This window comes from Grampus griseus, assembly GCF_964374135.1.
Source record: "Grampus griseus genome assembly, chromosome: 19".
Lineage (NCBI taxonomy): Eukaryota > Metazoa > Chordata > Mammalia > Artiodactyla > Delphinidae > Grampus > Grampus griseus.
The window spans coordinates 56,525,131-56,551,816 of NC_139013.1; the positions used below are offsets into that span (position 1 = coordinate 56,525,131).

Here is a 26,686-nt window from a genome sequence, read left to right on the forward strand (position 1 = left end):
AATTTAGATTAAATGGGAAAATTCCACAAAAACTAGAAACTAACAAAATTCACCCAAGATGAAATAGATAATATGAATAGTTTGATAACCATTTTTAAAAACTGAATTCATAGTTTAAGATCTTTTAAAAACGAAGTTTCCAGGTCCAGGTAGTTAAACTGATGAATTCTACCAAACATTTAAAGAAGAAATAACACCATTCTATACAATTTCTTCCGGGAAAGAGGAAAGGAGGAAATACTTACCAGTTAATTTTATGAGGCTGGTACCTGATACCAAAACCAAAACCCTGATACCAAAACCAAAGATAGTACAAGCGAAAATATTTTAAAAGCTACAGACCAATATCTTTCATGAACATAAGCACAAAAATCCTTAACAAAATACTAGAAAATTGAATCTATCAATATATAGAAGGAATAATACACCACAACCTAGTATAGTTTACCCCAGGAATGCAAGGCTAGTTCACTCTTCAAAACTTAATCAGTGTAATCTACCATATTAACAGTCTGAAGAAAATCCATATGATCATGTGAATTGATACAGACAAATCATTTGACAAAATTCAATATCCACCAATGATTTTTTTAAAACTCTCTAAAAACTAGAAATACAAGAGAACTTCCTCAATCTAATAAAGGGAATCTACCAAAAAAGAAAAAAATTCCTACAGTCAGTATCATACTTATGATGATGAAACACTTTTCTCCTAAGATTGGGAATTAGGCAAGAATATCTATTCTCAACACTCATGTTGAACATCATCCTGGAAGTCTCAGCCAGTGCAATAAGACAAGACAAAGCAATAAAAGATACACAAATCAGGTGGAGAAAAAGGAACCCTCCTACACTGTTGGAGGGAATGTAAATTGGTACAGCCACTATGGAGAACAGTATGGAGGTTCCTTAAAAAACTAAAAATAGAGTTACTGTATGATCCAGTAATCCCACTCCTGGGCATATATCCAAAGAAAACTATAATTCAAAAAGATACATGCACCCCAGTATTCATTGCAGCGCTATCTGCAATAGCCAAGACATGGAAGCAACCTAAATGTCCACAGACAGATGAACGGATAAAGAATATGTTTTATATATACACAATGGAATATTACTCAGCCATAAAAAAGAATGAAATAATGCCATTTGCAGCAACATGGAGGGACCTAGAGATTATCATACTAGTGAAGTAAGTCAGACAGAGAAAGACAAATACCATATGGTACCACTTATATGTGGAATCTAACAAAATGATACAAGTGAACTTATTTACAAAACAGAAATGGACCCAAAGACATAGAAAACAAACTTATGGTTACCAAAGGGGAAAAGGGGGGTAATAAATTAGGAATTTGGGATTAACACACTACTATATATAAGACAGATAACCAACAAGTACCTACCATATAGCACAGGGAACTATACTCAATATTTTGTAATAACCTATAGGGAAAAATAATCTGAAAAATTATATTTATATTTTTATATATATATATATATATATATAACTGAATTACTTTTCTGTACACCTTAAACTAACACAACATAAATCAACTTTACTTCAATTTTAAAAAAGGCACACAGGGACTTCCCTGGTGGCACCATGGTTAAGACTCCACGCTCCCAATGCAGGGGGCCCAGGTTCAATCCCTGGTCAGGGAACTAGATCCCACATGTATGCCACAACTAAGAGCTCACATGCCACAACTAAGGAGCCCTCCTGCCACAACTAAGACCCAGTGCAACCAAATTAATTAGTTAATTAATTAAAAAAATTTTTTAATGGCATACAAATAAGAAAGAAAGAAAACTCTCCCTATTCACAGGATGGCGAAAATAAAATGTCTAACCACACCCAGTATTGGCAAGAACATGGAGAAACTGGAACTCTCCTACACTGCTGGTGGGAATGTACAATGCTGCAACCACTCTGGAAAACAACCTAGCAGGTTCTCAAACATGTAAACATTCATCTACGATACGATCCAACAATACCGCTCCTAGGTATTTTCCTGAGAGAAAGGAGAACACATATCCACACAAAGACACATACACAAATGTTAACAGCAGCTTCATTTGTAATAGCTCCCAGCTGGAAACAACATAAATATTCATCAGTAGACGAAAGGAAAAACTATGATAAATTCGTACACTGGAATATTAATCAATGATAAAAAGAAAGAATTACTGATGCATGCTACAACATGCACCAATCTTGAAATAATCATGCTGAGTGAAGCAAGCCAGTCAAAAAACAAACACATTAATATAAATCTAGGAAATTCATATTGCCATTGACAGAAAGTGGATCAGGAGTTGCCTGAGAATGAGGTAAGGGGAGGGTGAGAGGAATCACAAAGGACACTAGGGAGTACCAATGACATTTTCATTATTTTGATTTTGGTAAAGGTTTCATAGTTGGATATGTATGTCAAAACATCAGATTCTATTATTTAAATGTATACAGTTCCTTGTATGTCAATTATACTCAAAGATTTTTTTTTTAACTCAACAGGCAGAAAACAAACAACCCAATTAAAAATGAACAAAAGGCTGTAACTGATACTTAGCCGAAGAGGGTACAGGGAGAACAAATAAACACATGACAAGAAGTCTAACATCATTAGCCATCAGGGAAATGCAAATCAAGATCACGATGAGATACCACTCCACACTCACTAAAATAGTTAAAACTAAAAATACTCCCAATGCCGAGTGCTGGTGAAGATGCACAGAAGTGGGAACTCTCACCCTTTTCTGGTGGAAATGTATAGTGATGGAGCCACTCTGGAAAACAGTTGGGCAGTTACTTAAAAACTTAAACATTCACCTACCATATGACCCAGCAATCTCACTCCTGGTATTTACCCAAGAGAAATAAAGACATGTTTACACAAAAACCTGTACACAAATGTTAACAGCAGCTTCGTTCATAATCGCCAAAATCTGGAAACAATCCAGAAGTCCTTCAACTGGCAAACGATAAACAAATCACGGTCCATCCAAACCATGGAATACCACTCAGAAAGAAAAAAGAGGAGCCGTTGATACGTGCAGCGGCTTGGCTGGATCTCAAAGGCATTGTGCTGAGTGAAAGAAGCCAGGCTCTAAGATTCCATTCTCTATGATTCCACTGATATGACACTCTGGAGAGGACAAAACTATCGTGATGAGGACTGACCAGGAGTTTCCAGGGGCTGGTGATGAGGGGAGGGTGTGACTGCACAGGGGTACATGAAGGAGATTTTTGGAGTGGTGCAGCTGCCCTGTATCTTGATTGCGATGATGATGACACAAACCTATACATGCGTTAATACTCATAGGACCATACAACAAAGAGAAAGTCAATTTTAGCATATGTTCACTTAAAAAAATAAAAAGGTAGGAAGGAGTGATGGGTGTTAGAGCTCTGTGGTCCCCCACCCTAGACCCTGTGTTAATGAAGAAAAACATCTCCCAAACCATGTGACTCCAATCAGAGCAGTAGGACCCTGGCTCTGCATCGGTTGGTGTCCAGGGAAGGGGGACAGATCCTCCCCGTGCGAAATGGAGAAAATTCACATTTGTTGGAAATCGCATAATCATGATTCTCCCACTCAGCCCATTTAGTGCTGAACCTAGAATGAGGTAATTATGCAGCCCAAGGAATCTTAACAGCATGGAGGAGAAACCCAAGCAAAGCCAGTGAGGGGGAAGTTCTACCAGAAACAGGAAATTTGAGCCTGACCAGAGGTCTCAGGGCTTCGCTCCCTCCCGCGATTGTGAGTTCTCAGCCAGGGCACTGTTAACCCTAAGGCGGCTCCGAGACTCCAAGTCTGCAGCAAACGTGCTTCTAAGGCAGACTTCGGAGTAAATCCCCACACATCGCTTGTCCTCAGCCCGCCACAGTGGTGAGATGGGTCTCGATGTACAGACTGACCACACGCACTGCAGGACATTTGTATTCCTGGCCCCTCCCCATCACTGTCAGAGCCAAAAGTTCCATCCCCGTGTTTGTCCAAACAACCCTTGGGCGGTGCCTCTGCTTGAGTGGCTGGAAAAAGAAAGGGATGTTGAGTTGGAAAAAACTGCTCTCTTCACCCTGATTGGAAAAGTGTCCCTAGGGCCCAGGGAACAACACAATTTCACGCAATGAGATGAAAAATCTTAATGTACAAACACCCTCAGTAGTTTTAGTCCCCTGTCTGTGAGAAAGGATGCCAGTTCTGACCACATAACCCCTCCCTTCCTCAGTACCCTTTGAGGAGTGGTCTGTGACCCTCAGACTGAACCGCATGAAGGTTAAAGCCTTCAGCAGGGCTACATCTGGACCACAGAACTTGTGGTTCAGACCATCAGCAAGGCAGCCTGAGGTCAAATAGAATGCCCTGGATTTGGAAACAGAAAACCTAAGTCCAAGCCTGGACCTCACTGCCTCACCTCTCTAAGCCTCAGGGTCCTCATCTGTAAAATGGGGATAACCGGACAAGCTCTTTCCCACGTCACAGTGCTTCACACATTCTGTTCCCTCTTTCTGTGGATGCTCTTCCCAGGCTCTCATAGCTGTTTCCTTCCTGTCCCAGAAGTTTTCTTGCAAAATGCCACCTCCTCAGAGGCACTTTCTCATCCAAAGTAAGCTCCCACCCCAGTCATGTTGTATCGCAGCGTCCTGTTGAATTCTACCAGCCATTTGTCACTACTTGGATCGTCTCCGTCCTCTCTAGGCCATCGTTCTCTTCCAGACGAGAATGCAAGCACCAGGAAAGCAGAATCCTGGTCGTCTCACCTCCCCTCTATACACTAGGACCCAATACACAGCACACGCACACTGCATTTTGGTTGGATGAGTGATGATTCCCCAATTTCCAGGGTTGCTTCAGGGTCAGGGGAGCCTGGGCAAGCAAGTACTCTGCACCTCAGAGTTGGTGGGTCTCACTAAGTAGACCTCTGAGACACCCACTCACATGCTCCCTAGGAAACCAAGAGCAGGAGTTTGGTGTAAAAAGCCTCAAATCATAAGATTCGGAATGCTGCATTTCACCAGCTTGCCAGAGTACAATTTTGCTAGGAAATAAAAATACGTAATATTGCCACAAAATTCAGAACCAGTAAGAGTCCCAGTTTACTAGCCAGACCAGATGCATCTCTCCCTCTGTGTCAGTTATGTTCACCAAACATTCAGGAATCGACTTACAACATTCTTTCAAAGCAGGAACCCAGCCGAGGACTCCACACTGGAACTTAAATTACATTTGGACGCTAAGCTTACCACCTAAAATAAAACTGAACTTCTCCACGGTGTCTCAACACCCCACCCTCCCAAGACTGATCCATCAGCTGACATTTAAGTTAGGAGAGCAGGGTCTGCACTTTGTAGCAGTCAGACCCCAGGGGCATCACCCACCCTCGCAGTGCCTCAAATTTCCTCATCAGTGAAATGGGGATAATACTCACTACATAAATAGATAAATGAACACCAATCCTTACAACAGCATTAGCCCATGGTAGGCACTTAATAAACATTCCTTGTGATCTGTATTCCTCGCTGGGAGGCTTTGAGCAAGCCATTTCACTTTTTGAGCCTCATTTTCTAGTCGGCAAAGTGGGTACAGAAATCCTTTCCTGCTTGCAAGGCTGCTGAGACAGTCAAATTAGATCACTTCCAAGAATGTGCTAGTTCCCCAGGGCTGCATGGTCTCCCCTTGCTGACTGAGGGGAATTAGAGAGAGGCTAACGAAGTTTTAAAAGCATTTCTTCTCTAAGCAAAACCTGTGGGGATGAAAATCCTTTCCTGACCTTTTAATCAGAGCTATGAACCAAGTGCTAGGGGAAAAGGGAGAGGGAGTGGGGATATGTGCTATGATAGTCATTGGCATGGGGGTACCAGGACAGCAAGATGGAGTGGTGGCTAGAGGTGCAGGCTCCAGGCCAGCTGCTGTAGGAGGGAGGAAAAGGGCAGTGGGGCTGGAGATCTAGAGGGTCTAGCTGCACAGCACCACAGCTAGCCCCACATGGCACCCCTGTGCAAATCTGAAAAAGATATCCCTTCCCCAAGATACTCTGCTGCCACTTTCTGCAAAACTGACACAATAAATATACAAATCTACAATGACTATTACGTGAGTGGTGCCTTGGATTGTGCAGTATACAACCTATACAACTGTACTTAACAGCCTGAGGAGCCCATGCACCCAGTAAGGCTTAAGGAAATCAGCTGAGCACAGATAGGCGGATTGTAAACGGTTACAAAACAGAACATGGAAAAGAACCTCAGCAGATGTGGAGAAACAGGAACCTTTATACATTACTGGTGGGGATGTAAAATGACTCAGTCACTGTGGAAAACAGTTTGGCAGTCCCTCAGAAAGTTAAACATAGAAATACCACATAACCAGTAATTCACTCCTAGGTATATACCCAAAAAGAATTGAAACAAAAAGTTGTACACAAATGTTCATGGCAGCATTATTGACAGTAGCTAGAAGGTGGCAACAGCCCAAATGTCCATTAGCAGAATGGATACATAAAATGTGATTTATCCACACAATAGAATAGTAATCAGTCATAAAAAAGAATGACACATGCTATGATGTGGATTAGCCTCGAAAACATTATGCTGACAGAAGCCCATCACAAACAGCAGCATGATTCCATTATATGAACTGTCCAGAAGAGGTAAATCAAATCCACAGACATAGAAAGCAGACTAGTGATCGCCAGAGCCTGGGGAGAGGAGCAAACAGGGAGTGACTCTTTAAAGGTACTGGGTCTCGGGCTTCCCTGGTGGCGCAGTGGTTGGGAGTTGGCCTGCCGATGTGGGGGACGTGGGTTCGTGCCCCAGTCCAGGAGGATCCCGCATGCGGCTGGGCCCGAGAGCCATGGCCGCTGGGCCTGCACGTCCGGGGCCTGTGCTCCGCAATGGAGAGGCCTCAACAGTGAGAGGCCCGCGTACCGCAGAAAAAAAAAAAAAAAAAAAAAAAAGGTACTGGGTCTCCTTTTGGGGTGACAAAAGCGTTTCAGAACTAGATAGAGGTGATGACTGTACAACAGTGAATGTACAAAATTCCACTGAATTTAGCACTTTAAGATGGTTAATTTTGTGTAATGTGAGCATCACCTCAATTTTCAAAATCCCTCAGCAGTTACATTTAGTAAAAGCCAACAAGGACAGAGAACGACACACAGACCAGGTGCCCACCCCTTATGCTAAAAGGACACATAATCCCTGTCATGAACTTAGATCCCCTTGGGAAAGAGAAGAGAAGGGATGCAGAGGAAACTGACTCTCCAACATGAGAGTCTTAAACTCGGTGTGACCGAGTTCCTTGGAACCGGCACATTGGATCTTCCAGCACTCAGTAGAAACGGGATCTCAAGAGAGAAGTTTGATTATAGGGAAATAGGGAAAGGCACAGCTGTGCACACCAGATTCGAAAATGTGAAAGTCAAAATCTACACTCGGAGTAGAATCCTGTTATCATTCCCATCGCACGGACAAGCTCACCAAGACCTGGGGAAGCTAAACCACCTTGCCCAGGAGACACGGCTAATACCTAACAGGCGAACCCAGGCAGCCTAATCCTAGAACCCCAGTCTGGACCCACTCCCTCTACCACCTCCCACATGAAAAGAGGTCATCAGGCTAAAAAGGCTGTCAGAGCAAAGGAGCAGAGGGTTAAAACAGAATGCATGCTTCTGGGAGTACGCAAAGCTTGATCTTGGAGATGATGATGGTGATGACGGGCGTGGGGATGGTGATGACGATGCTGATTACGAGGATGATGGTGATGATGATGATAATGTCGGTGGTGATGGTGATGATAGAGATTGGAATAGTGTGCACAGCACAGGATAGGTTTAGTGATTTACTCAGGAAAAATATTTAAAATCCTTTGTATAATTTCTGGCATACAAGAAAGCCCTCAGTGAATGCCATCTATTGTGACTGCTGTTGTCATCATTATAAACTTCTGGTTTTAAATGACTTGTAAGCCATTTTAAGTAGATTTTTAAGCACCCCTCAACCTGCGACCTGTATTCATTAAGACTTGAGGCCCATCTCAAGCTGGCTCATGCCAATCAGGGGATTACTTGCTTCTCCTAACTAGAGAGTCTGTGCTGCAGTTAATATGGACAAGGCTCACACAGTGCTCCCAGGTCCTGGTCTCCCTCCTTCCCTCTGCTGTTTTCCTCTGCTCCGGGTTTCATTTTGGGTAGGTTCTCCCACAGGGATGGCAAGGAGCTTCAGGCAGCCTCACGTCCAAATCATCACAGCTTGACAATCCCAGGGCAAACGGAGCATCTCCTTTGCAGTGTTCCAGCAGAAGACTCCTGGAGGGCTCTCACTAGATACATTTGGGTCATACGACATCTCCGAACCAGTCACTGTGGTCAGAAAGGGTGGAAAGGGTATTCTCACTGCTGAGCCCAGGTCCTATGCTCCTGCAGTCAAGTGGACCAGGGGTGGAGGGAAGGTGATTGATTCCTTGAAGGGGAACAAAGGGGAGATGGGTGCAGAGTGGGCAAAATCAGCAGATAGCCACTGCATGCCCAGGGCATTGGGAGGTCTAGGCGTGGCCAGCTTGCTCCTTAGGGGAAGCATCCATTCAGCTGGCATCTACTGAGGGCTTGCATGCACCAAGCAAGTGGACCATTTCCTGCAGATCTGGAGAAGCTGGCCTCTTACCGGGATCCACTGCAGCTGTGGACGAGAGAAGACACTGCCTCCCTGGTCCTTCCATTACAAGAAAGGGTTAAAATCTTGGGGAGGAGCCTCCCCATTTGGGCAGCCGGATGGGAGGGAGGGAGCCCACCCACAGGCTTCCTGCAGGGGAGGGAAAGACTGGGTGGCCTGAGGCAAGGTATGCTGGGGTAGGCCTGCTTACTCAGAAAGCCCAGAGGCAGCAGATCCTGGGTCAGAGTTTAGCCCCAGAGAGCCAGGAGAGCCGCAGGGTTGAGTTCATTGTTCTTAACTGATATCATGATGCATCTTCTGGAGAAGAAGGAAATGATCTCCCAGGAATGCATGTAAAGATGGTCTACGGGGTGTTTCTGGGATTAGGCGGGCGACAGGAGCTGCAGGATTGAAAGTGGTGTGTGTGGGGGAGAGCGAATGAGTGTGTGAGCGCGTGTGGTGTACAAGGAGGAGGAGGAGTGCAGGGACCTCCACTGTCTTAGCCACTAACTCCCTAAGCCAGTTAGGGTCACAGTGAACCTCCCCTGAGTGCTGGGCACAGAGCCAAGCGTCTTCTGCTGTCGGCAGCTGAGTGAGGCGAGGCGCGGACTAACTCGGCTGCCGTTTCTCAGAGACACTGACTGACCGACGTGGCCAGCGCTGCGGTCTGGGACTCACACCCAAACCTTCTGACTCCGAAACCACCACCTTCCCACTACAGCCCGTGGCCTCCCATCCCCGACAAATGGCTATCCGTGTCTCTTTGTCCAGGCTTGGGAAACTCACTGAATCTGAAGAAAACAACCCTCCAGGCCAGTGGTACAAACTAGGGACCTTTGGGCTGGATTCATCCCTCACGTGGGTTTTGTTGGCCATCACTTTGTTTGGTAAAACTCTGGACTTTATTATCTTCAGGCAGTTCATCGTAGCTCACCACGCCATATGTCCTTACATCCCCAAACGCCGATCATTTCTGTTATCTGCCCTGCTACTCGAGGCCTTTCAGGGAACAGGGAATAACCAGCTGCTGACAGTGCTGTCACACAGGTCTTTGTCAAACTGAGCTGTGACTTCAGCCCTCCAGGACACAGTTCTGCCTCGGTACCCAGAAGGTGTCTAGTCCATCCTCCCATGATGATGAGGATGATGACAGTGATAGTGAGAAAGGTGGTGATGATGATGTTAAAGAAAAAAACCACTCATGACCCTTGTTAAAATGGTGAGGCAGCCTTTATTCAAGACTGTTGCAATAGGTGTAGGGTCCACTGCAATGAGATTTTGCAGGAGGAAAGAAACAGAGATTGGACTCAACTCTGAATTCAACAATGAAAAGTGAGAATTTACAGCCAGTGTCAACAGATGGAACATTAATAGTAGGAAGCATCAGGGATGGATGAGGGAGACTCTGGCTACCCAGACCCAACAGGATTCTTGCTGAAGGCAGCCCAGGGGGTCAGACATCAGCAGGGAGCGTGGGGATGAGGAGGTCGGGTGGTCAGAAGTCAAAGGTGGGCGACTCTGGCTAAACCCACCGAGCAGGCTTCTGGTTAAAACTGGGCTCTTGAGGACATGCCCAAGGATGAGGCCTCGTTTAAAAAGTGCTCAGAGGTGCCTGACTAGAGTCTGGTCAAGGGAGAGTGGGTAAGTGGTGAGTGAGTGACTGGCCCCAAGCCCCACCCTCAACACGTCTGCAGTTGTGCAGCCCAACGCTGCCAGCATCTGCTCATCAAGTCTGACCAAGGCAAAGACAACTTTTGGCTGTGGTTTCATTTCAGTTATAAAGACACATGTTTTGAATTTTGAAACCACTCACAGGCCCTTCTTTCTCACCTTCACAGAACTCCCAGGGTCCTAGGGCACAATTAGGAAGTGCTGGTCTCGAATAAAACTGTGTTCCGGTCCCCAGTGGTAGGGAGTGTGGTCAGCTAGCTGTCAGTCCGTTCAGGTCTCTCCCAGCTGCAGAGAGCTGCCCGGCCAAGCTAGCCTCCCAGAGGCGTAGGTATAAGGGCTGGGCATTTAAGGCGACAGACACTCTGACCACAGTCCTCACTCCAAGTGCCCCATCAGACTGGCCCAGGCTCTACCAGGCCACATCGAAGTTCAGCTTCTTCCTCTACCCAGTCCTGTTTCCTCTGCCTTCCTTTCAAAAGTATTAATCCCCCAAAAAAGTCTTATACCCAACCTGTCTCAGTATCTAGTTCCAAAGGCCCACCTGTGACAGAGGCAGTGAAGAATTCTGGGGCTTCCCCGGTGGCGCAGTGGTTAAGAGACCGCCTGCCAATGCAGGGGACACAGGTTCGAGCCCTGGTCCAGGAGGATTCCACAGGCAACTAAGCCCGTGCACCACAACTACTGAGCCTGCGCTCTGGAGCCTGTGAGCCACAACTACTGAGCCCGCATGCCACAACCGCTGAAGCCCACACACCTAGAGCCCATGCTCTGCAACAAGAGAAGCCACTGCAGTGAGATGCCCACACACCACATCAAAGAGTGGCCCCCGTTCGCCACAACTAGAGAATGGCCTCGCAGCAACGAAGACCCAACGCAGTCAAAGATAAAAAAGAAGAAGAATTCTGACCTTTCTCCCCTCACACAGTCTCAGTGCTGGGGGGTCATGGGCGTATTTGCTTGACACCTCCAAATACATTAGAGAGCCTCAGTTCTCTGAGACAGAGCAGCCGGGCTGACGATGGAGATGGGATGAGGGAGGAAGGGGAAGGGAACCAGAGCCTCTGTGACCCTCCAGTTACCCGCTCTTGGCTGAATACACTGTGGGAAATCAGGGTTTACAGTTCCTTTCCCCAACAGAGAAAGAAGTGCCTTCAACACTAGAAAGAGACGTTAACACGGGGTCTTTAACACAGTGCCTGGCAGCCAGTCGGCCTTCAGCAAGTCACAATTATGCCTGTCCCACCACAAGGGGTCCTCCAGATTCATTTCCGTCGCTGGAAAGAAATAGATCAGACTTTAAGTCTCATATGTGGAAAGGGGCACTGAGAAGGACTGTGCTCTTGCACAGACGGCTCTTTCTGCCGTGCGGGGGCAGGGAGGCCAGTCCTCTGTTGCAGGACTTGATTTCCAAGTCCAGGTTGCCGCTCAGTCAACAAATCCAACTTTGTTTGGCAGCGAGGAGACACTCATCCCTTCTACCTTGCTAATCTGCTGCCTGGAAGCCTGGCATACAAAGCTTCTAGATTTGATGCTCTCTGATAAAGGAGGAAAACATCCCACTTCCCCGACAGCTGTGAGGCCCTGTGTCCCCTGCAGAGGGTGAGTGACACAGCCATTGTCAGCCCCAAAAAGGGTTCAGACAGGAAAGGTCAAGCCCCCGGGGACAAGGTGGAAAGGTGGGCGTGGCCCCATCAGCAAGTAAGGGTCACCTGAGAGCTGAGATGGGTCTTGCAGGCCCTGTGTTTCCTGCATTCCAAGGAGAGAAGCATACACATGGACATTCCACGAATAATGCAGAGGCTCCACAGCCTCTCCTGGGTGTCTCGTTGGGCGTGCACACACACACACACACACACAGGTCCAACTCACACCTGATCTTCCGTTTTGTGTCAGCAGGAAGAGTGGGTGGGAAGGTGACTTTCCAGGTTGGAGGGTCACTGACCCTAGAATGCAGCAAGCAAACATCCTAAAACACCACAGAGAGCCTCTGGAAACTGATTGGAACCATTTGTGTGGTCGACAAGAATGAGGGCCGCAGAGGACTGGAAGGCCAGGACAATATCTGCTCTGTTCTGAGGCCGGGAACAGATGCCAGCGTTCTTTTGACTTTACAGCTTTTTCTTGGCTTGTGAGGGAAAAAGAGGCTGATTAAAAATGGGGCCTGAACTGGCTGACGAGAAGCCTGCCAGAATGTGGCACAAGCCACGGTGGGCCCGGCTGGAACCCTCGTTGATTCCAGCTCCCACTGGACACATGCATCAGGCAGCCGCCGCCAGCCTCCAAGGCCAAGAGGCCCCAGGGATGCTCCTTCCCTGTCTCTCGGGCTTTCTTCCTGCCCCTGCACCAGAGGCCATTTCCAGGCTAAAAGCAGAGCTACACCAACACCCGTCCGCCTTCCTCCAATTAATTAAACCTTTCAGAAATGGATGGAAAGATATTCAACCCCTCCAAACCCATTTCTTCCTGTAGCGGTGTCGTAGGTAAAACCGAGTAAGCCCAGGGCATTGAGTTTCACTGGGCGAGTCACTGTGTGGTCTGTTCTGAGAGCCAAGACTTTCCAACCATACATTTCAACAGCGGTTACTCAAGTTTGGGTAAGAAAACACTTACCCAATTTCCGAGCAGACGGTGAACCACGGGGCCTGTAACACATAGAGAGAAGGAGCACGCGTTTCCCGGCAGCGCCTGGCTCCCAGGCCCGCGTGCACGTCCGTGGGGCTGATACAGGATGCGGCCAGGCCTGCCAATTAGCCTCTGGCCCCTTCAGTTGGAGATGGGGCAAGGTTCCCCCATGTGCAATTCAGAGAATTTCACACGGTGCCCGCTCCCCTGCTAGAGGGGTCGAGGCTCGTGGGAGGAAGCTGGAATGCAGATTGGAAAATGAAAATATTCTGTTAATGAGGAGCCAGAAAAGACTGGAAATGCCACAGCTAGAAGGGGCCTTGGAGAGGGGCGAGCTCAGGTCTTGGGGCCTCGGTGGCCTCGTGCATAAAATGAGGGAGTGGGGGTGGAGGTGGGACTGAGGCCAGCGGTCCAAGGCCACCCAAGGTGTTAGTGGCTCAGCTGGACTCAGACCCCTGACCCCAATCCAAGGCTCTTCCAGACACGTCATGCTCCCCATCCAGAATGGAGCCCAGTGAGCGCTCAGCTCAAGGCAGCATCCATGGAAGTGTTTGTTCTGCTTACACCCGAGAGGTAACTCTCCAGACCAGAGGATCGTCTTACCTTTCCTTTACACAACCCTCTGGGACGGATCTGACCCCCTGAGCCACTTCTAACCGGGCTCCTTCATTCATCCCACAGTGTTCTGAATTGTCCCACGGTGTGTGTGTGTGATATTTACTGAGCCCCCACCAGCTCCATCCCAGCCAGCGATGTGCTGCTCCTGTTCTGGGCTCTAGGGATGCAAGTACAACCAAGGCATCACCCCCACCCTACAGAAGTTCTAAGCCAGCTGAGGAGGCAGATGCTGAACCAACAACTGGTGGTAGTGTGATGAGCAGGACAGTGGTCCTCACTTTCCCACAGACTGGCAGTTCCCTAAGGATGGGGCAATATGTTCTCTCCACCCCAAAGTTCACTGATGACCAGAGGACTGATAGCAACACACGCTGTTGGTTGGTTGGTGGCTGGTTGACTCATTACTGGTTGGTTGTCATTGGTTGAGTGGGTGGTTGTTCATTGGTTGGCTGGTTGGTTGGTTGGTTGGTTGGATGGATAGTTAATTGATTGACTAATTATTGGTTGGTTGTTATTGGTTGAGTAAATGGTTGTTAACAACAGGTTGGTTGGTTGGTTATATGGAGGGATGGATGGTTAGTTGATGGACTGTTTATTAGAGTGGTTGTTATTGGTTGGGTGGTGGTTGTTCATCAATTGGTTGATTAGTTGATTGGTTGTCTGGCTAAAAACAAAAGCCAGATCTAAACCAGCATGATGTCCTAAAGGGAACATGAACTTTGGCATCAGAGAGCATGGATCCCACTGCCAGTTCTGCCACTTCCAAACTTTACAACCTAGAGAAAGTCCCTTCTCATTGACACTTCCAAGCCACAAGACCCTCATCTGTAAAACAGAAATAATAGCACCTACTTTGCAGTTAATATACGTAAAGTGACGAGTACATCAGTGGCACTCAGCAAATGGAAGCTATTATCATTACTATTATTCATCATGGAAATGAAGAATTAGAGTCTGTAACTTGTAAGGCATCTTTCTTTCTCACACACCCCCAACGTAATGTCACTCACTTCAAGATCTGCACACGATCACACAGGCCCGTCTATGTGGTGAGTGATGGGCCCAGAAAGAAATAGGGCTCATCAAAGCCATTGCATAATAAGAACTAACCTGTAATTTAGTGCATAGACCTCTTAAAGGAGTTTCAAATGGCATTGTCATTCAAGGGTCCCCTCCCTTGGTCATTTGGGATTAAAAGCCAGCACCAAACACAAGCATCTGACGGAGAGAAGTTCTCCCCAAAGCTCACCTAGCCATGATTCACAAGCATCCAAAATACTTTACGGTTTGCAAAGCACATTTATATCTAGAGGTCATGTGACACCCAGTATACTCCTGGAAGGCAGGCAAAGCTCAGTTAGTCTCCCCACTCTACAGATGATGCAACTGAGGCTCAGAGAAGGAGAGTTACTCAGACAAGTCACACAGCATAGCCCAAGGGAAGTCCTACGCCTTTGTACTGGGGCACAAGTTTAATGGGTATTGAACAGGAATCCTCCATCCCAAAACATCTCTGAAGTTGATGTTCCAATGTGAAGTCCAAGGCAGGTGCTTTTGTCAACATGCTCTCCAAGGACAACCCACTACTCAAACACAGAAAGGTTCTAAACCACCATTTTTTTTAATTTCCCATGAAAATCCCAAAGAGTCATAAATGAAAATAAACATCTGGATATTAACATTAAGTCAAACATCATACAATTCTGGAAAATACCAGGGTAACAAGATGCCAGCTCAAATGACACTGGCTCAGCTCCCATGACATGTGTGGCAGGGGCCAATGCTCAACCTATCTCTCCAGGATTCTGGGAAGTGGGCATGGCTTCCTTCTTTTTCCTAGTCATGTCTGGCTCCAAGTTCTTGTTTGCACTGAAGTTTTCCATTTATACATCATATCACTGTCCTACATGTGACCGTCCCTGTCCTATTGGCCTAGTACAATAGATTAGACCCAGTGAAAAAGAAAATCAGTTAATGAGATGATAGAGCTAAAAGATCACATAGAATGCAACATACAGAAATTAAGAGGTGGAAAATATTAAGAGGAGTTAAGAGACATGGAGGACAGAATGAAAAGCTCCAACAAATATTTAATAATATTCCTTAAGAACAAAATAGAGAATGAGAGAAAAGCACTTTTAGATGAAATAACACCTAAAGTTTTTCCAAAATCAAACAAGGACATGAATATTCAGACTGAAGGAACATACTGACTCACAAGCAGTTTGGGATGGATGGATGGAAGGATGGATAAATGGGTGGATGGATGAATAATCTAGTGGTGGATTTAAATAATGACATACCTGTGAAAAGATTCCCTTAGCTTAAAAAGAAACAATAAAATCCTAAATCACCTTGCTGCCAAGTTCATCTCCCAGAGGATGGAAAGAGATCTAAAACTCTTAAGCTCATTCTGACCAATGAAAAAGAACTGAAGAACTTCTTCGAGATGTGGCAATATAGGAATTTCTACCCTATATTGGAATTTGGAATACCCTACCCCACCTCATAGACATAAATAAACTCCAGATGCACTAAATGCTAAAGATGAAAAGCAAACTATTAAAACATTTGGAAGAAAATATAGAATAGCTTTATGAATTTTGAGAATAATTTTTTAAACGAAAGGTAAAAATACAAAGATACATCATCATCATGATCACCATCATCAAAATCATCATCACCACCATCACCGCCATCACTATCACCACCACCATCATCAAAATCATTATCATCACCACTATCATCATCATCACTACATCATCGTCATCACCATCATCATTATCATCAACAACTAACACATAATGAGCACTGACCATACACATTTGATCCTACACATTCCATCTGCATCTGCTCGTTTCACGCTTATGAAAACCATCAGAGGCATACGTAGAAACACTGTTCCCATTTTGTAGATGAGAAACCTAAGGTTCAGAGAGGTTATGAGACCCGCCCCTTGTCCCACAGCTGGGAAGTCATGGGTTTGATGCCAGGGCTGGCCCATGTCCATGTCTCCCATCCTGCCTCTTTAGGTCCTGGCTCGTGCCTGTCATTCTGAGCTCTCCACCAAATGTCTATGACCTGCCACCTTGAAGCCCATCCTCTTCATGCAGGGGCCAAAATACATTCATCCACACATTTCACAGAGTTTGTTAAGACCTACTAGGTCCTGGGGGTTCTGCAAGACCCCAGAGAGGTTGATTTCAATTTCACATGACTCATTCATCAGACTGATAGGAAACACGAGGGCAAACATTTTTTTAAGTTTAGTAACACAAACAAACATACTGAATATTCTCCAAGGGTTCCATCATATAAGCATTGATATGAGGGCACTGAGCCTAATGGAGAGTGAAAGATCGACGCTGGGGAGGGTGGGAGTGAATAAACCCTCTCTGCACCCCCAGGTTTGCTGGAGAAAACTGTTTTTGCAGGTGGGAAAATGACTACATTTCAATCAGGATCAAATTCCGAAGGCTTTGCCAGCGCTCACAAGTGCCCACATGGCACAGAGCCCTGGCCTGGCCAAGTTCCTGCTCAATAACCTATTTCTACAGCTCTTTGGATGTTAAAAAAATGAAACACAAGATAAACTCAGCTGAAACCCAAACGAATGGATTCATTCCCATTTTAATGCCATTTGAGGGTGTTTTATAGCCTGCACTGTGTATCTTTTGCACGTCTATTTTTAAATACTGCAAACTTAGTGATCATGATAAAATATATAAAACCCTTTACGAAATTCCATCTACAAAATTACAGCAAGATCTAGGCGGTAAAAATATGCGGTCAATGTTGTTAGGCAGTGATGGCAGGACCTGAATTGTACTGAATCATTCGTTTGAACGAGGGGCACAAGCTAAAATATCTTGGTCTTCTTCCTGAAGGTTGTCCCAACTGTAAACCCACCCCCTCCATGAAAATGCAGCTGAGTGAAAACGGGGGTCAGCTCATATTCTCAAGACCATGCTTCTATGAGGAAGGCCTTCTGCCACTTTAATAAAACCAGCTAACACCTACTGCAGGCTAGGGGCTTTTCTACATGCTTACATATATAAATTCATTTAAGACTCACCACAGCCCTGTGAGACAGGTAATGTCATTGTCACTACTTTACAGAACTGGAAACTGAGGCACATAGAGGTTAAGCAAGTTGTCCAAAGACACACAGCTAGTAGGTGGCAGGCCTAATGGCTCTGATCCCCGCTCTTAACCACCACGCTCCCTGCCTCTTGTGGATGCCTGCTAACAAGGTCATACTTGATCATTGGTACTTTGCTGCCCGAAATAGAGATAATATAAGAATCCTGGTTTTACCTGTTAGAATATGATTCCCTCCCTCCAGAAGAAGCAGGCAGTGATGCCATCCAATAACTGTGCCACTACTAGCCCACACAGAACTCTGGTGTGAATTAGAAAAAGGTACCCCTTCCTCAATCTGTCAGAAAATAGTCATAATATACTTTTTGTTGGAACAAATCACTTTATTACCAGATTTTATTATGAAAAGTGTCATAACAAGCCCCCATATCTATGATATCTGTGATGCAAATGGGGCCCTTAGGGTTGTGCAGTGCACAACCTGAGCAACCATACATAGCAGTCTTACCCTCCATCCTCAGCTGAGTCAAAACAAATGCAGTTTGGACAGTGTCTCTGCAAAACCAGAGTGCAGTAAAGCAGAGACACTAGGAGAGTGGTCCCTAGCGTCACACCTCATGTAGTCATTGTTAGGATTCAGCAAAGGTAATACAATTAAAGTGTTTCTAGAAACTGCTCGGCAGGTGTCAGTTATTGCTCTCATTAGTCCATTCAAAACACCTTCCACTTTCTCATCCTCAGTTGCAGCCCACGGACAGCATTAGAGAGACTGGAAATTTCTCCTCCAGGGAGAATCCTCAGACAATCAAGTCTTAAAAGAACTCACTCTTCAAGGAGGTACTCAGCCACGTTTCCTTACATGTTCTGTTAAAACTTCACCACAATGTTACTTCCCTTTTTCCCCTTCGTGGAAATGCTGCGTTGCTCGTGAGCAACGTGACCTAACATCGGCTTTGACTCTTTACCCCACTAAGTACCATGAGCGTGCACTAACCCTCAAGGCAACACTCTGAGGGAGGTATTTTATGCCCGTTTTACAGATAAGAAAACTGAGGCTCTGCCTGGGGAGCTGAGGACCAGACCTGACAATTCCAACCTGATGTATTTGGACTTCATAGCTATTGTTCTTAACACAGTGGTAATTCAGCCAAAATAAACCCATTTTGTAAATGTAATAGATAAAGCTGACAGCAGTCAATCACAGCCCCGAAGCACACACAGCAAATGAAGATAGCGGCCCTCCTTGGACAAGAATCACTTCTACTTTCCTTGAAAGAAATAAGGGGAAACAGAACAGGTGATCGCTCTTCATGGCATTTGGTTTCTCGTGGAAACAGAGGCTAGAACTCAAGGTGCTCTGAGATTTTTAATACCTTCTCAACTCAAAGCACCACATGGAGGGTTATCATGTGTGAAGGGAAACATGTTTTCCACGTAATATTTCCCTTTCCAGTAGGACCCCATCACCCTTTTTAAAATAACAGCGTTATTGACATCTAATCCACACTATGCTGGGTGCTTTTATAGCTGTCATCTCATTTAATCCAAATCATTGCTCCACTGCACAGATTTGAAAACTGAGGCTCAGAGAGGTCAGTGTTCCCAAGGCCACCCAGTTGCTCCCTGGCAGGAGTAGGATTTGAACCTGGATCTGCCTGAGTCCATCTCCAAAGATCTTCCTACTCCTCCACGTTCTCTCTGCCGGAAGAGAAGGATGAGGCTGGAGGGTACAGTGACGGCAGCTGCCCTCTCACCATTTCACTGTGGGACATTTTAGAGACAGCTACAAAACTGCACTTTTATTTGGTTTACATAAACTCAAACGCATGCAATTTATCACTTCACCCATGCGTATCCTTGGGTTGGAGACGTGCCCACATCTAGGGAACCCCTAAGAACAAGCATTACACAAATAAACTTTTTTTCTAAATTCCCTCTGATTCCTGGAGCTACTGAAACAGCTCGCCAATATTTCTGTAATTTTTTAAATCCCACAAAAGAAAGTTAGTGTACAACAGAAGCCTCTGTGGTTCTCGGCTGCATCCTAACCATCCTCGTGCCAAGTCTCTGAGTAGACTGGCCCTAACAGTGGAGCCCGGGAGAGCACGGCCTGCCTGAAAACACCAGTTCTGATATTTTACTCTGAAGTACGATGCCAGCCAGTGCTGAGGAGTTGAAAACAAGGGAGCAGGAGCTCTCAACAAACACCCTTCCATCGTGGACCTGAGGTGCCAACCAACGGTTTAACCATCATTAAAGCCAATGAATTAAAACCAGGAAAATACCGTTATTTTACAATAAATTAATTCAATGCCTTAAAGCCAATTAATTTATTTTACAATAAATTACAGCCAATAAAATACAATTGAAACCAAAATTCATTGCCTTTGGCACAATTACAAGACAACTGGAATACGATCTAGAGAGAGTGTCCTCAAGTGACAAGATCATGGACCAGCAAGGTGAGGACCCCAGGTCCCCATCCCAGACCCACTCACTGTCTGACAGGCCCTGGCCGACTTATTCATCAGTTTTCTTGTGGTAAAATGGGGACACAGGGTGTGGTATGGTGTGAGGCTGTGTAAATGGTGTAGCACTCTTCAGGTGTGTGCTCCAGCTTGTCACTAGAGGACACTGTGCTGTTTAACGTGTTCCTCCACAAATGACAACGAATGTGGGATCATGGAGTCCAGAGATGGCAAAAGGGTCTCCACTCAAGTCTAATGATTGGAAATGGAGAACTGTGCTAAGAAGGATTCTGAGGCCAAATGTAAAGTCGGTGGGACGGAACTCTCTGGGATCAGTCAGCAATGTCTGTCACGTTTGAGGTGGGGGGGGGGGACTCGGGTTAAACAAACGATGTACACTCCCCATAGAAAACAACACACGATCACCCTCCCCAAACTATGAGGTTATTTTCTTTATAAAAATATTCAAAAAGTGAGACCTTTGGTAATATATTCCAGGCATTAGCCATTCTCCACAGGAAACGCTCTCTAAACAGGTTTAATTCTTGTGAACTTTCCAAGGAAGGCGCAAATTCCATCTTCCTCTACTCCAGACTTGATACCCTAATGGAACGGGTGGTTTCCATTTTCTCAGGCCTCCTACTTTTCCAAACAGGACACAGAGATGAGCAGTCTTCAAAGAATTTTTCATGTTCATACACAAAGGCAGATATTCCCATCTGCCTGAAGGTTGCTTTTGGGCCACGGCCATGGGAATCACAGAGAGCACTGCGACATTCGACATTCCGATGAGCTCCCCCGACAGAGCGACTTCACCCCTGCCAGGGAGGAGGGACCCCGCTCTGCACTTGCAGAGGCCACACTGCCCCCAGACGGCTCAGCTCTGCTCTCGGCCCCAAGGCCTGCAGCCCCTGGCTGCCGGCTGCTCCCCAGGCCGCTGCATCCTGCTGGTGGAGCTGGCGCTGCTCAGAAGGCCCACATCTGCGGCCCTGGCCAAGAGCGATTCGCGCTCCCCATCGCCAAGGGCTGCAGTGCCAGCCCCACATCGAGAGCCGGACTGTGGTGGTCTGTCTGTGTTTGTTGAAATTGGGCCGGGAGATACGGCCTCGCAGTCAAGATTGCCTGGAATGTGAGCCTGAGCGCTGTGCAGACGGCTCTGTCAGCAAGCTCAGGAAACAGGCTGGAAGGCTGGGACGAGGCCCAGGTGTGGACCACGCAGCTCGCCCAAGAGCACGCCATCGGGGAGGGGGAAACCGAGGGACGCCGCCAGTACAGACGTCCCTTCTGTGCTGATGCCGTCCTGCCTTCTCTCAGTTTGCAGCATGAGGCCCTGATTTCCTTGACCAAGTAGAAAACCCAGTAGGAAGCGCTGATTTTCTTATTTGACCAGTAGGGCTTTTTCCAAAAGGAAAGATGAATCCTGCTGACTTTCCAGAGAATGCTAGCACTTCTTATTTTCAAAGGCACAATCTCTGGGTCCCCTTCTTAAAATAAGAACAAAACAACATTCGTACTAATGAAAGAAGTGCCCATTTACTGAGCATTACTAGAGAGAGTAGAGTGATATGCAAAATGTTTGCCCACCACTAAGCCATAGGCACCGGCTATGGAAAGCACTGGAACGGGCCTCAGAAGCCCCCCACTCTGCCAAATGCTACTCTTCAGTCGCTGGGTCATGAGGAGGTTTGGAGGGGGCAGCAGTTATTTATGAATGAGTATGGCAAAACTGCAGCATTTAACCACAGCTGTGCTCCCAACGCCTTGTCCCTGAGTGCTAGCCCCGCTGAGAAGCACCTGTGCAAGGGGATCTCCAAACGGCCCCCAACAATTCTGCCCACCTCGTATGCACCGGCCCTCCTTCCCAGGACTCGGGAGGGCCTGTGACTGCTTGGCCAGCGGAAGTGATGTCTGGGTCATTCGAGCCCAGGTATCAGGAAGACCTGGCCCTTGGAGGCCTGCGTCTCCTCTTAGGAAATCCAGGCCACCCTGTTGGAGAGAACAGCTGTGCGAAGAGACCTGGAGAATGAGACACCATGTGGAGAGAGGCTGTGGAATCATGAGGCTCACCCGAAGGCTGTTGTCTTGAGCCCCTATGCGTGAGGACGGTTCGTTACGCAGCACTAGACAACCAGAACAGCACCTAATATAAGTCCCCTTCTGTATTTATTATTGCAGTGAGGTGGGCGTTATTATACCCATTTTACAGACTCAACAGATTAACGCATTTGTCCAAAACCACACTAAATCCTGGAGACCAGCTCCGCTGGTCCCCTGACACCCTAAACCGTCGTAACTTACAGAAGAACCCGAAAGCTCCTCTCAGGCCCTCACTCTCAGACCCCCACCCTTCACCGAATCATTTAATGTCTCCAGAAAACAGCTGTGTGCCCCGTGATTTCTGCTCATGATCTTGTCAACCTTCCCATTCTGCCCACTAGGGGTCTTGGCCCTGGGTGAGCATCCCCGGTGCTATCAGAACCAGCAAGCCCACCGCTGTACTGGGTGTAGCCTCCCTCCCTTTCAGAGCCCCCACCCTGCCCCCTGCCCAAGCACCGTCCTGGGAAAGCCGCCCGGCCACATGACGAGCTCTGCGGGTATATTTAGCTGCTGGGAGACTTCTCAGGATGGCATTGTTGATCCTGGACCCCAAGCCAGCCTGAGTGGAAGAGCCGTCATGCGGTTTTCTCACTGCCCGCTCTTCATGTTTTTTTTTTTTTTTTTTTTAAGGGTTCAACAATGCATGATTTTTATTCTCTCACTCTGAGAGCTTGTATCAAAAAAATATATATTAAACCAAGGAAAATAACTGAAGATTTATGGGCCTCTTGTGCTTTAAAAAGGAAAAAAAAGGGTAGCCACTAATTCGCTCAGATAGAGTACGCTTAGTGGTCCTGTATTTTGAAGATTTTAAGAATGTTTCTTAAGGTAGGAGGAAACGGAAAACATTCACTATCCCTTTCCAGAATTTAAACAGAGGGCAGGAGACATTCTTTACACCCAAATAAAACTATGGCAGCAGTTCACATGTGACCAAGGTGAATGTAGAATGGAGATGTTCTAAACACAGCTAGGACTCTCAGCAAAGCTAATACACTAAAATCATATGATTACATTTTGAAAGAAAATGCACAAAAACCAAATAGGAATTTTGAGATTTTTCATTTGAAGTAAATCTTAATGCTATTAAATTCACAAATATGCTAATTTAAATACCCAATTCTATTATCTAAAACACACATTGCAAACATACAAATATCTATTCTCTCCACATGTCAGAGCCCATTCATTTCATGGTTTGGAAATGGGGAGAATAGATCCCCTTAAACTGCAAGTCAGCAGGTGTTTCTTTACAGTTAACTTTAGCAAAATTCATACAAAATAGTAATTAACAATGATCTTCTTTACTTGTTAACTCACAAGGAAACACCTTCAAAACTGCATTTTGTTAAAGTTTCTGTACTAAAATGTAGAAAAACTGAACTACACAAATATTGAAAAGTTAAAAATTCCTTAATTTTTTATTCCTGGTACCACTACCACAATTTACAGGGCAATATACCTGATGTAATGAAAAGAAAAAGAAAAAGACAAAGCTACAACAGATAAAAGACCTCAGGAATGTACATCTAATTGACACTACATTGCATTAATCAATAGCTGCACTTTTTGCAAACTGTGGCTATGACAGTCCTGAACAAGAAGGGTTTCCTGTTTAAGCTGCAGTAACTTTTCTGACTATGGATCATCGTTCCTTCTGTGGCAGATTTTTACAGTTCCTCTAATGCATTTGGGACGACTGTCTCAAAGTAACCTGCAGCTTTCCTGACAACTCCTCGCTCTCTCTCCTGCTAAGAACTGTAGCCCTTTTCTTCTGAGTTTTTAGAACCTTCTGCTACCATATCCACCACTTCCACCACCAGATCCATAACCACCACCATAGGGACTTCCCGAGCTTCTTCCACCAAAACTGCCCCCCTTCATGGGTCCATAATTTGATTGCTGTTGTCCACTGTAATTTCCAAAATCATTATAACTCCCACCACCACCATAGTTACCTCCAAAATTTCCTCCTTCATTGTAACCATCATATCCTCCACCACCGCCACCATATCCACCACCTTGGTTTCCATATCCTGGTCCACCACCACCATAGCCTCCTCTACTACTGTAACCAGGACCACCGCCATAGTTACCACCGTCGCCTCCAAATCCATTATATCCACCATCACCTCCTCCATAACTACCTCTGCTGCCACCACCTCCACCACCATACCCTCCTCTTCCACCAAAGTTTCCACCACGGCCAAAGTTACCTCCACCACCTCCAAAGTTTCCTCCACGACCCATAAAGTTGCCAGATCCACCTCCACGACCTCTCTGTGATCCAGCAGATTGCATTTCTTGTTTAGAAAGGGCCTTTTTCACTTCACAATTATGACCATTAATAGTGTGGTATTTCTGAACAACAATTTTATCAACTGTATCATGATCATCAAAAGTTACAAAAGCAAATCCTCTCTTTTTTCCACTCTGCCTGTCTTCCATAACTTCTATGGTTTCAATCTTGCCATACTTTTCAAAGTAGTCTCTCAAATTATATTCTTCTGTATCTTCTTTAATACCACCAACAAAAATTTTCTTCACTGTTAGATGGGCACCAGGCTTTACAGAATCCTCTCTAGAAACAGCTCTCTTTGGTTCCACTACACGCCCATCAACCTTGTGTGGTCGAGCACACATTGCTGCATCCACCTCTTCAACACAAGAGTAAGTAACAAAACCAAAGCCCCTGGAACGTTTTGTTTGGGGGTCTCTCATCACCACACAATCTGTAAGTGTGCCCCATTTCTCAAAATGTTCTCTTAAGCTATCATCTGTAGTTTCAAAGCTCAGACCACCAATAAACAGTTTTCTCAACTGTTCTGGTTCCTTTGGATCATGACCCTCCTCCCCCCGGCGGCGACGGCGACGGCCGGAGTCGGGCTGGGGGCGGCCGGGCGGCGGTTTTACCTACCCCGCTCTTCATGTTTTACACGCTCACTCCTCAAGTTCCTCCGAGGAACGAAGATGTTGTATAACATTTATGAGCTTTATTCCTGCTGGTGCTAATGGAACTGGAAAAAATTTTCTCATTTCTTTTCCCTGCTGGAAAGTACTTTTCCGTATTTTTCTCTTTGTTATGAAATCTCCCCAGCTATGTTAGTTAATTATTCAAAACAAAACTGCCCAGCGAGACTGAATTCATACCCCCAGAGAGTCAAGTGTTTTTATTCCTGTTGTGTAGTGGTTCCCGCCCCCACCCTCCTCTCCCCGAGGCCCTCATTAGGGTGATGGATGCCCGGTGTGCACCACAACAGGCTGAAGAGGGGAAGAGAAGCACACCATGCCCCCCCAACCTTCATGTTCCTGCATGGCCCCATTCTCCTGCTTCCCTGTGCTCATCCTTCAAGGCTCAGTTCAACTGCCACCTCTGCCAGGAAGTCCTCAGGGAACACTCCCTCATCTTCACCTACCACATCCTCATTGGGCGCCTCTCATATAACCCTGAGTTCCTGTCTGTCATCTAATTTCGCTTTTTAAGGCTCATCTTCTCAGCCAAATCCTACGCTCCAAATTCCAACCTCAAGTTCTTGCAGACGGCATCACTGTCATCACACACCGCACATTCAGACCCTATCCCCAGCACTTCCCAGGATTACCTCATTTCATAATAAAGACACTGATATCCCCATTCAGCAAAGGAGAAACCGGGGCTCCAAAAATGTGCCCCATAAGGCGTAGCTGGGACATGAGCTCAGGTAGCCTGAGGTCAGGATCTCTGTTGTTAACCACGTTAGTAATTAACCCACAACCCTAACTGAGCATTACAGGACAAAAGAAGAAAAAGCGGAAGACCACAATCTAGCTTTTTCCTGCAAATGAGCAGCAGAGAAAAGGACAGCTCTCCAGTGAGGATACCCCACACTGGACAAGACGTACTGAGACAGGACCTCCCATCACATTGCTTGTGAGAGTCAAAATCCATACACACGTTCTCGGATTTGTTTTGGCAGTGTAGTGCAAGAAACCTAAAATCAGCCAAAAGGTTTTACTCTATGACTCCTGCTGTCCAAATCTCTCTTAAGGATATGAGCAAAATGTGGGTCAAGATTTACACACAGTGACAGTCACTGCACATGACTTCCAACAGCAAAAACTCAGAAACAATCTAAATAAACAGCAATAGGACTGGAGTGTGGAAACATGGTGATGTTTACTTTCTTCTTTCATTTTTCTGCATTTTCCAAATTCCTTCAAAATGCATGTGTTGCCTACAGGATCAGGGAAAAAATCAGTAATGTTTTTAAGGCAAAGCAGGGACACAGGTCACGTCATCCCTGCTGGCAGAGAAGCATCTTTGTGGAGGGCATTCTGGCAGCACACGTCCCAGTCCAGCAATTCTCCTTCTAGGAATTCACTCGACATAAATCCTGACACAAATGCTCCAAGATACACGCACAAGGACATTCAGTAGAGCACGACTTGTAATGGCAGAAGACTCAAATTAACC

General features: G+C 46.0%; 2 protein-coding genes across 2 annotated transcripts in view; both read right to left on the minus strand.

The window, feature by feature from the left end:
• Window positions 1–2,709: 2,709 nt before the first annotated feature.
• Window positions 2,710–26,686, minus strand: part of LOC309837156 (uncharacterized protein C16orf95) — an 86,729-nt gene continuing 62,752 nt past the window's right edge. The window contains exon 5 of the mRNA XM_082677532.1: window positions 2,710–2,790. The gene's annotated coding sequence lies outside the window, so the exon portion shown is untranslated. The remainder of the gene's footprint in view (window positions 2,791–26,686) is intronic.
• On the minus strand, window positions 22,862–25,142 carry LOC309836229 (heterogeneous nuclear ribonucleoprotein A3-like). Its single transcript, XM_082676115.1, has one exon. The coding sequence runs from the start codon at window positions 24,952–24,954 to the stop codon at window positions 24,016–24,018; it is 939 nt and encodes a 312-aa protein (XP_082532241.1). The 5' UTR covers window positions 24,955–25,142; the 3' UTR covers window positions 22,862–24,015.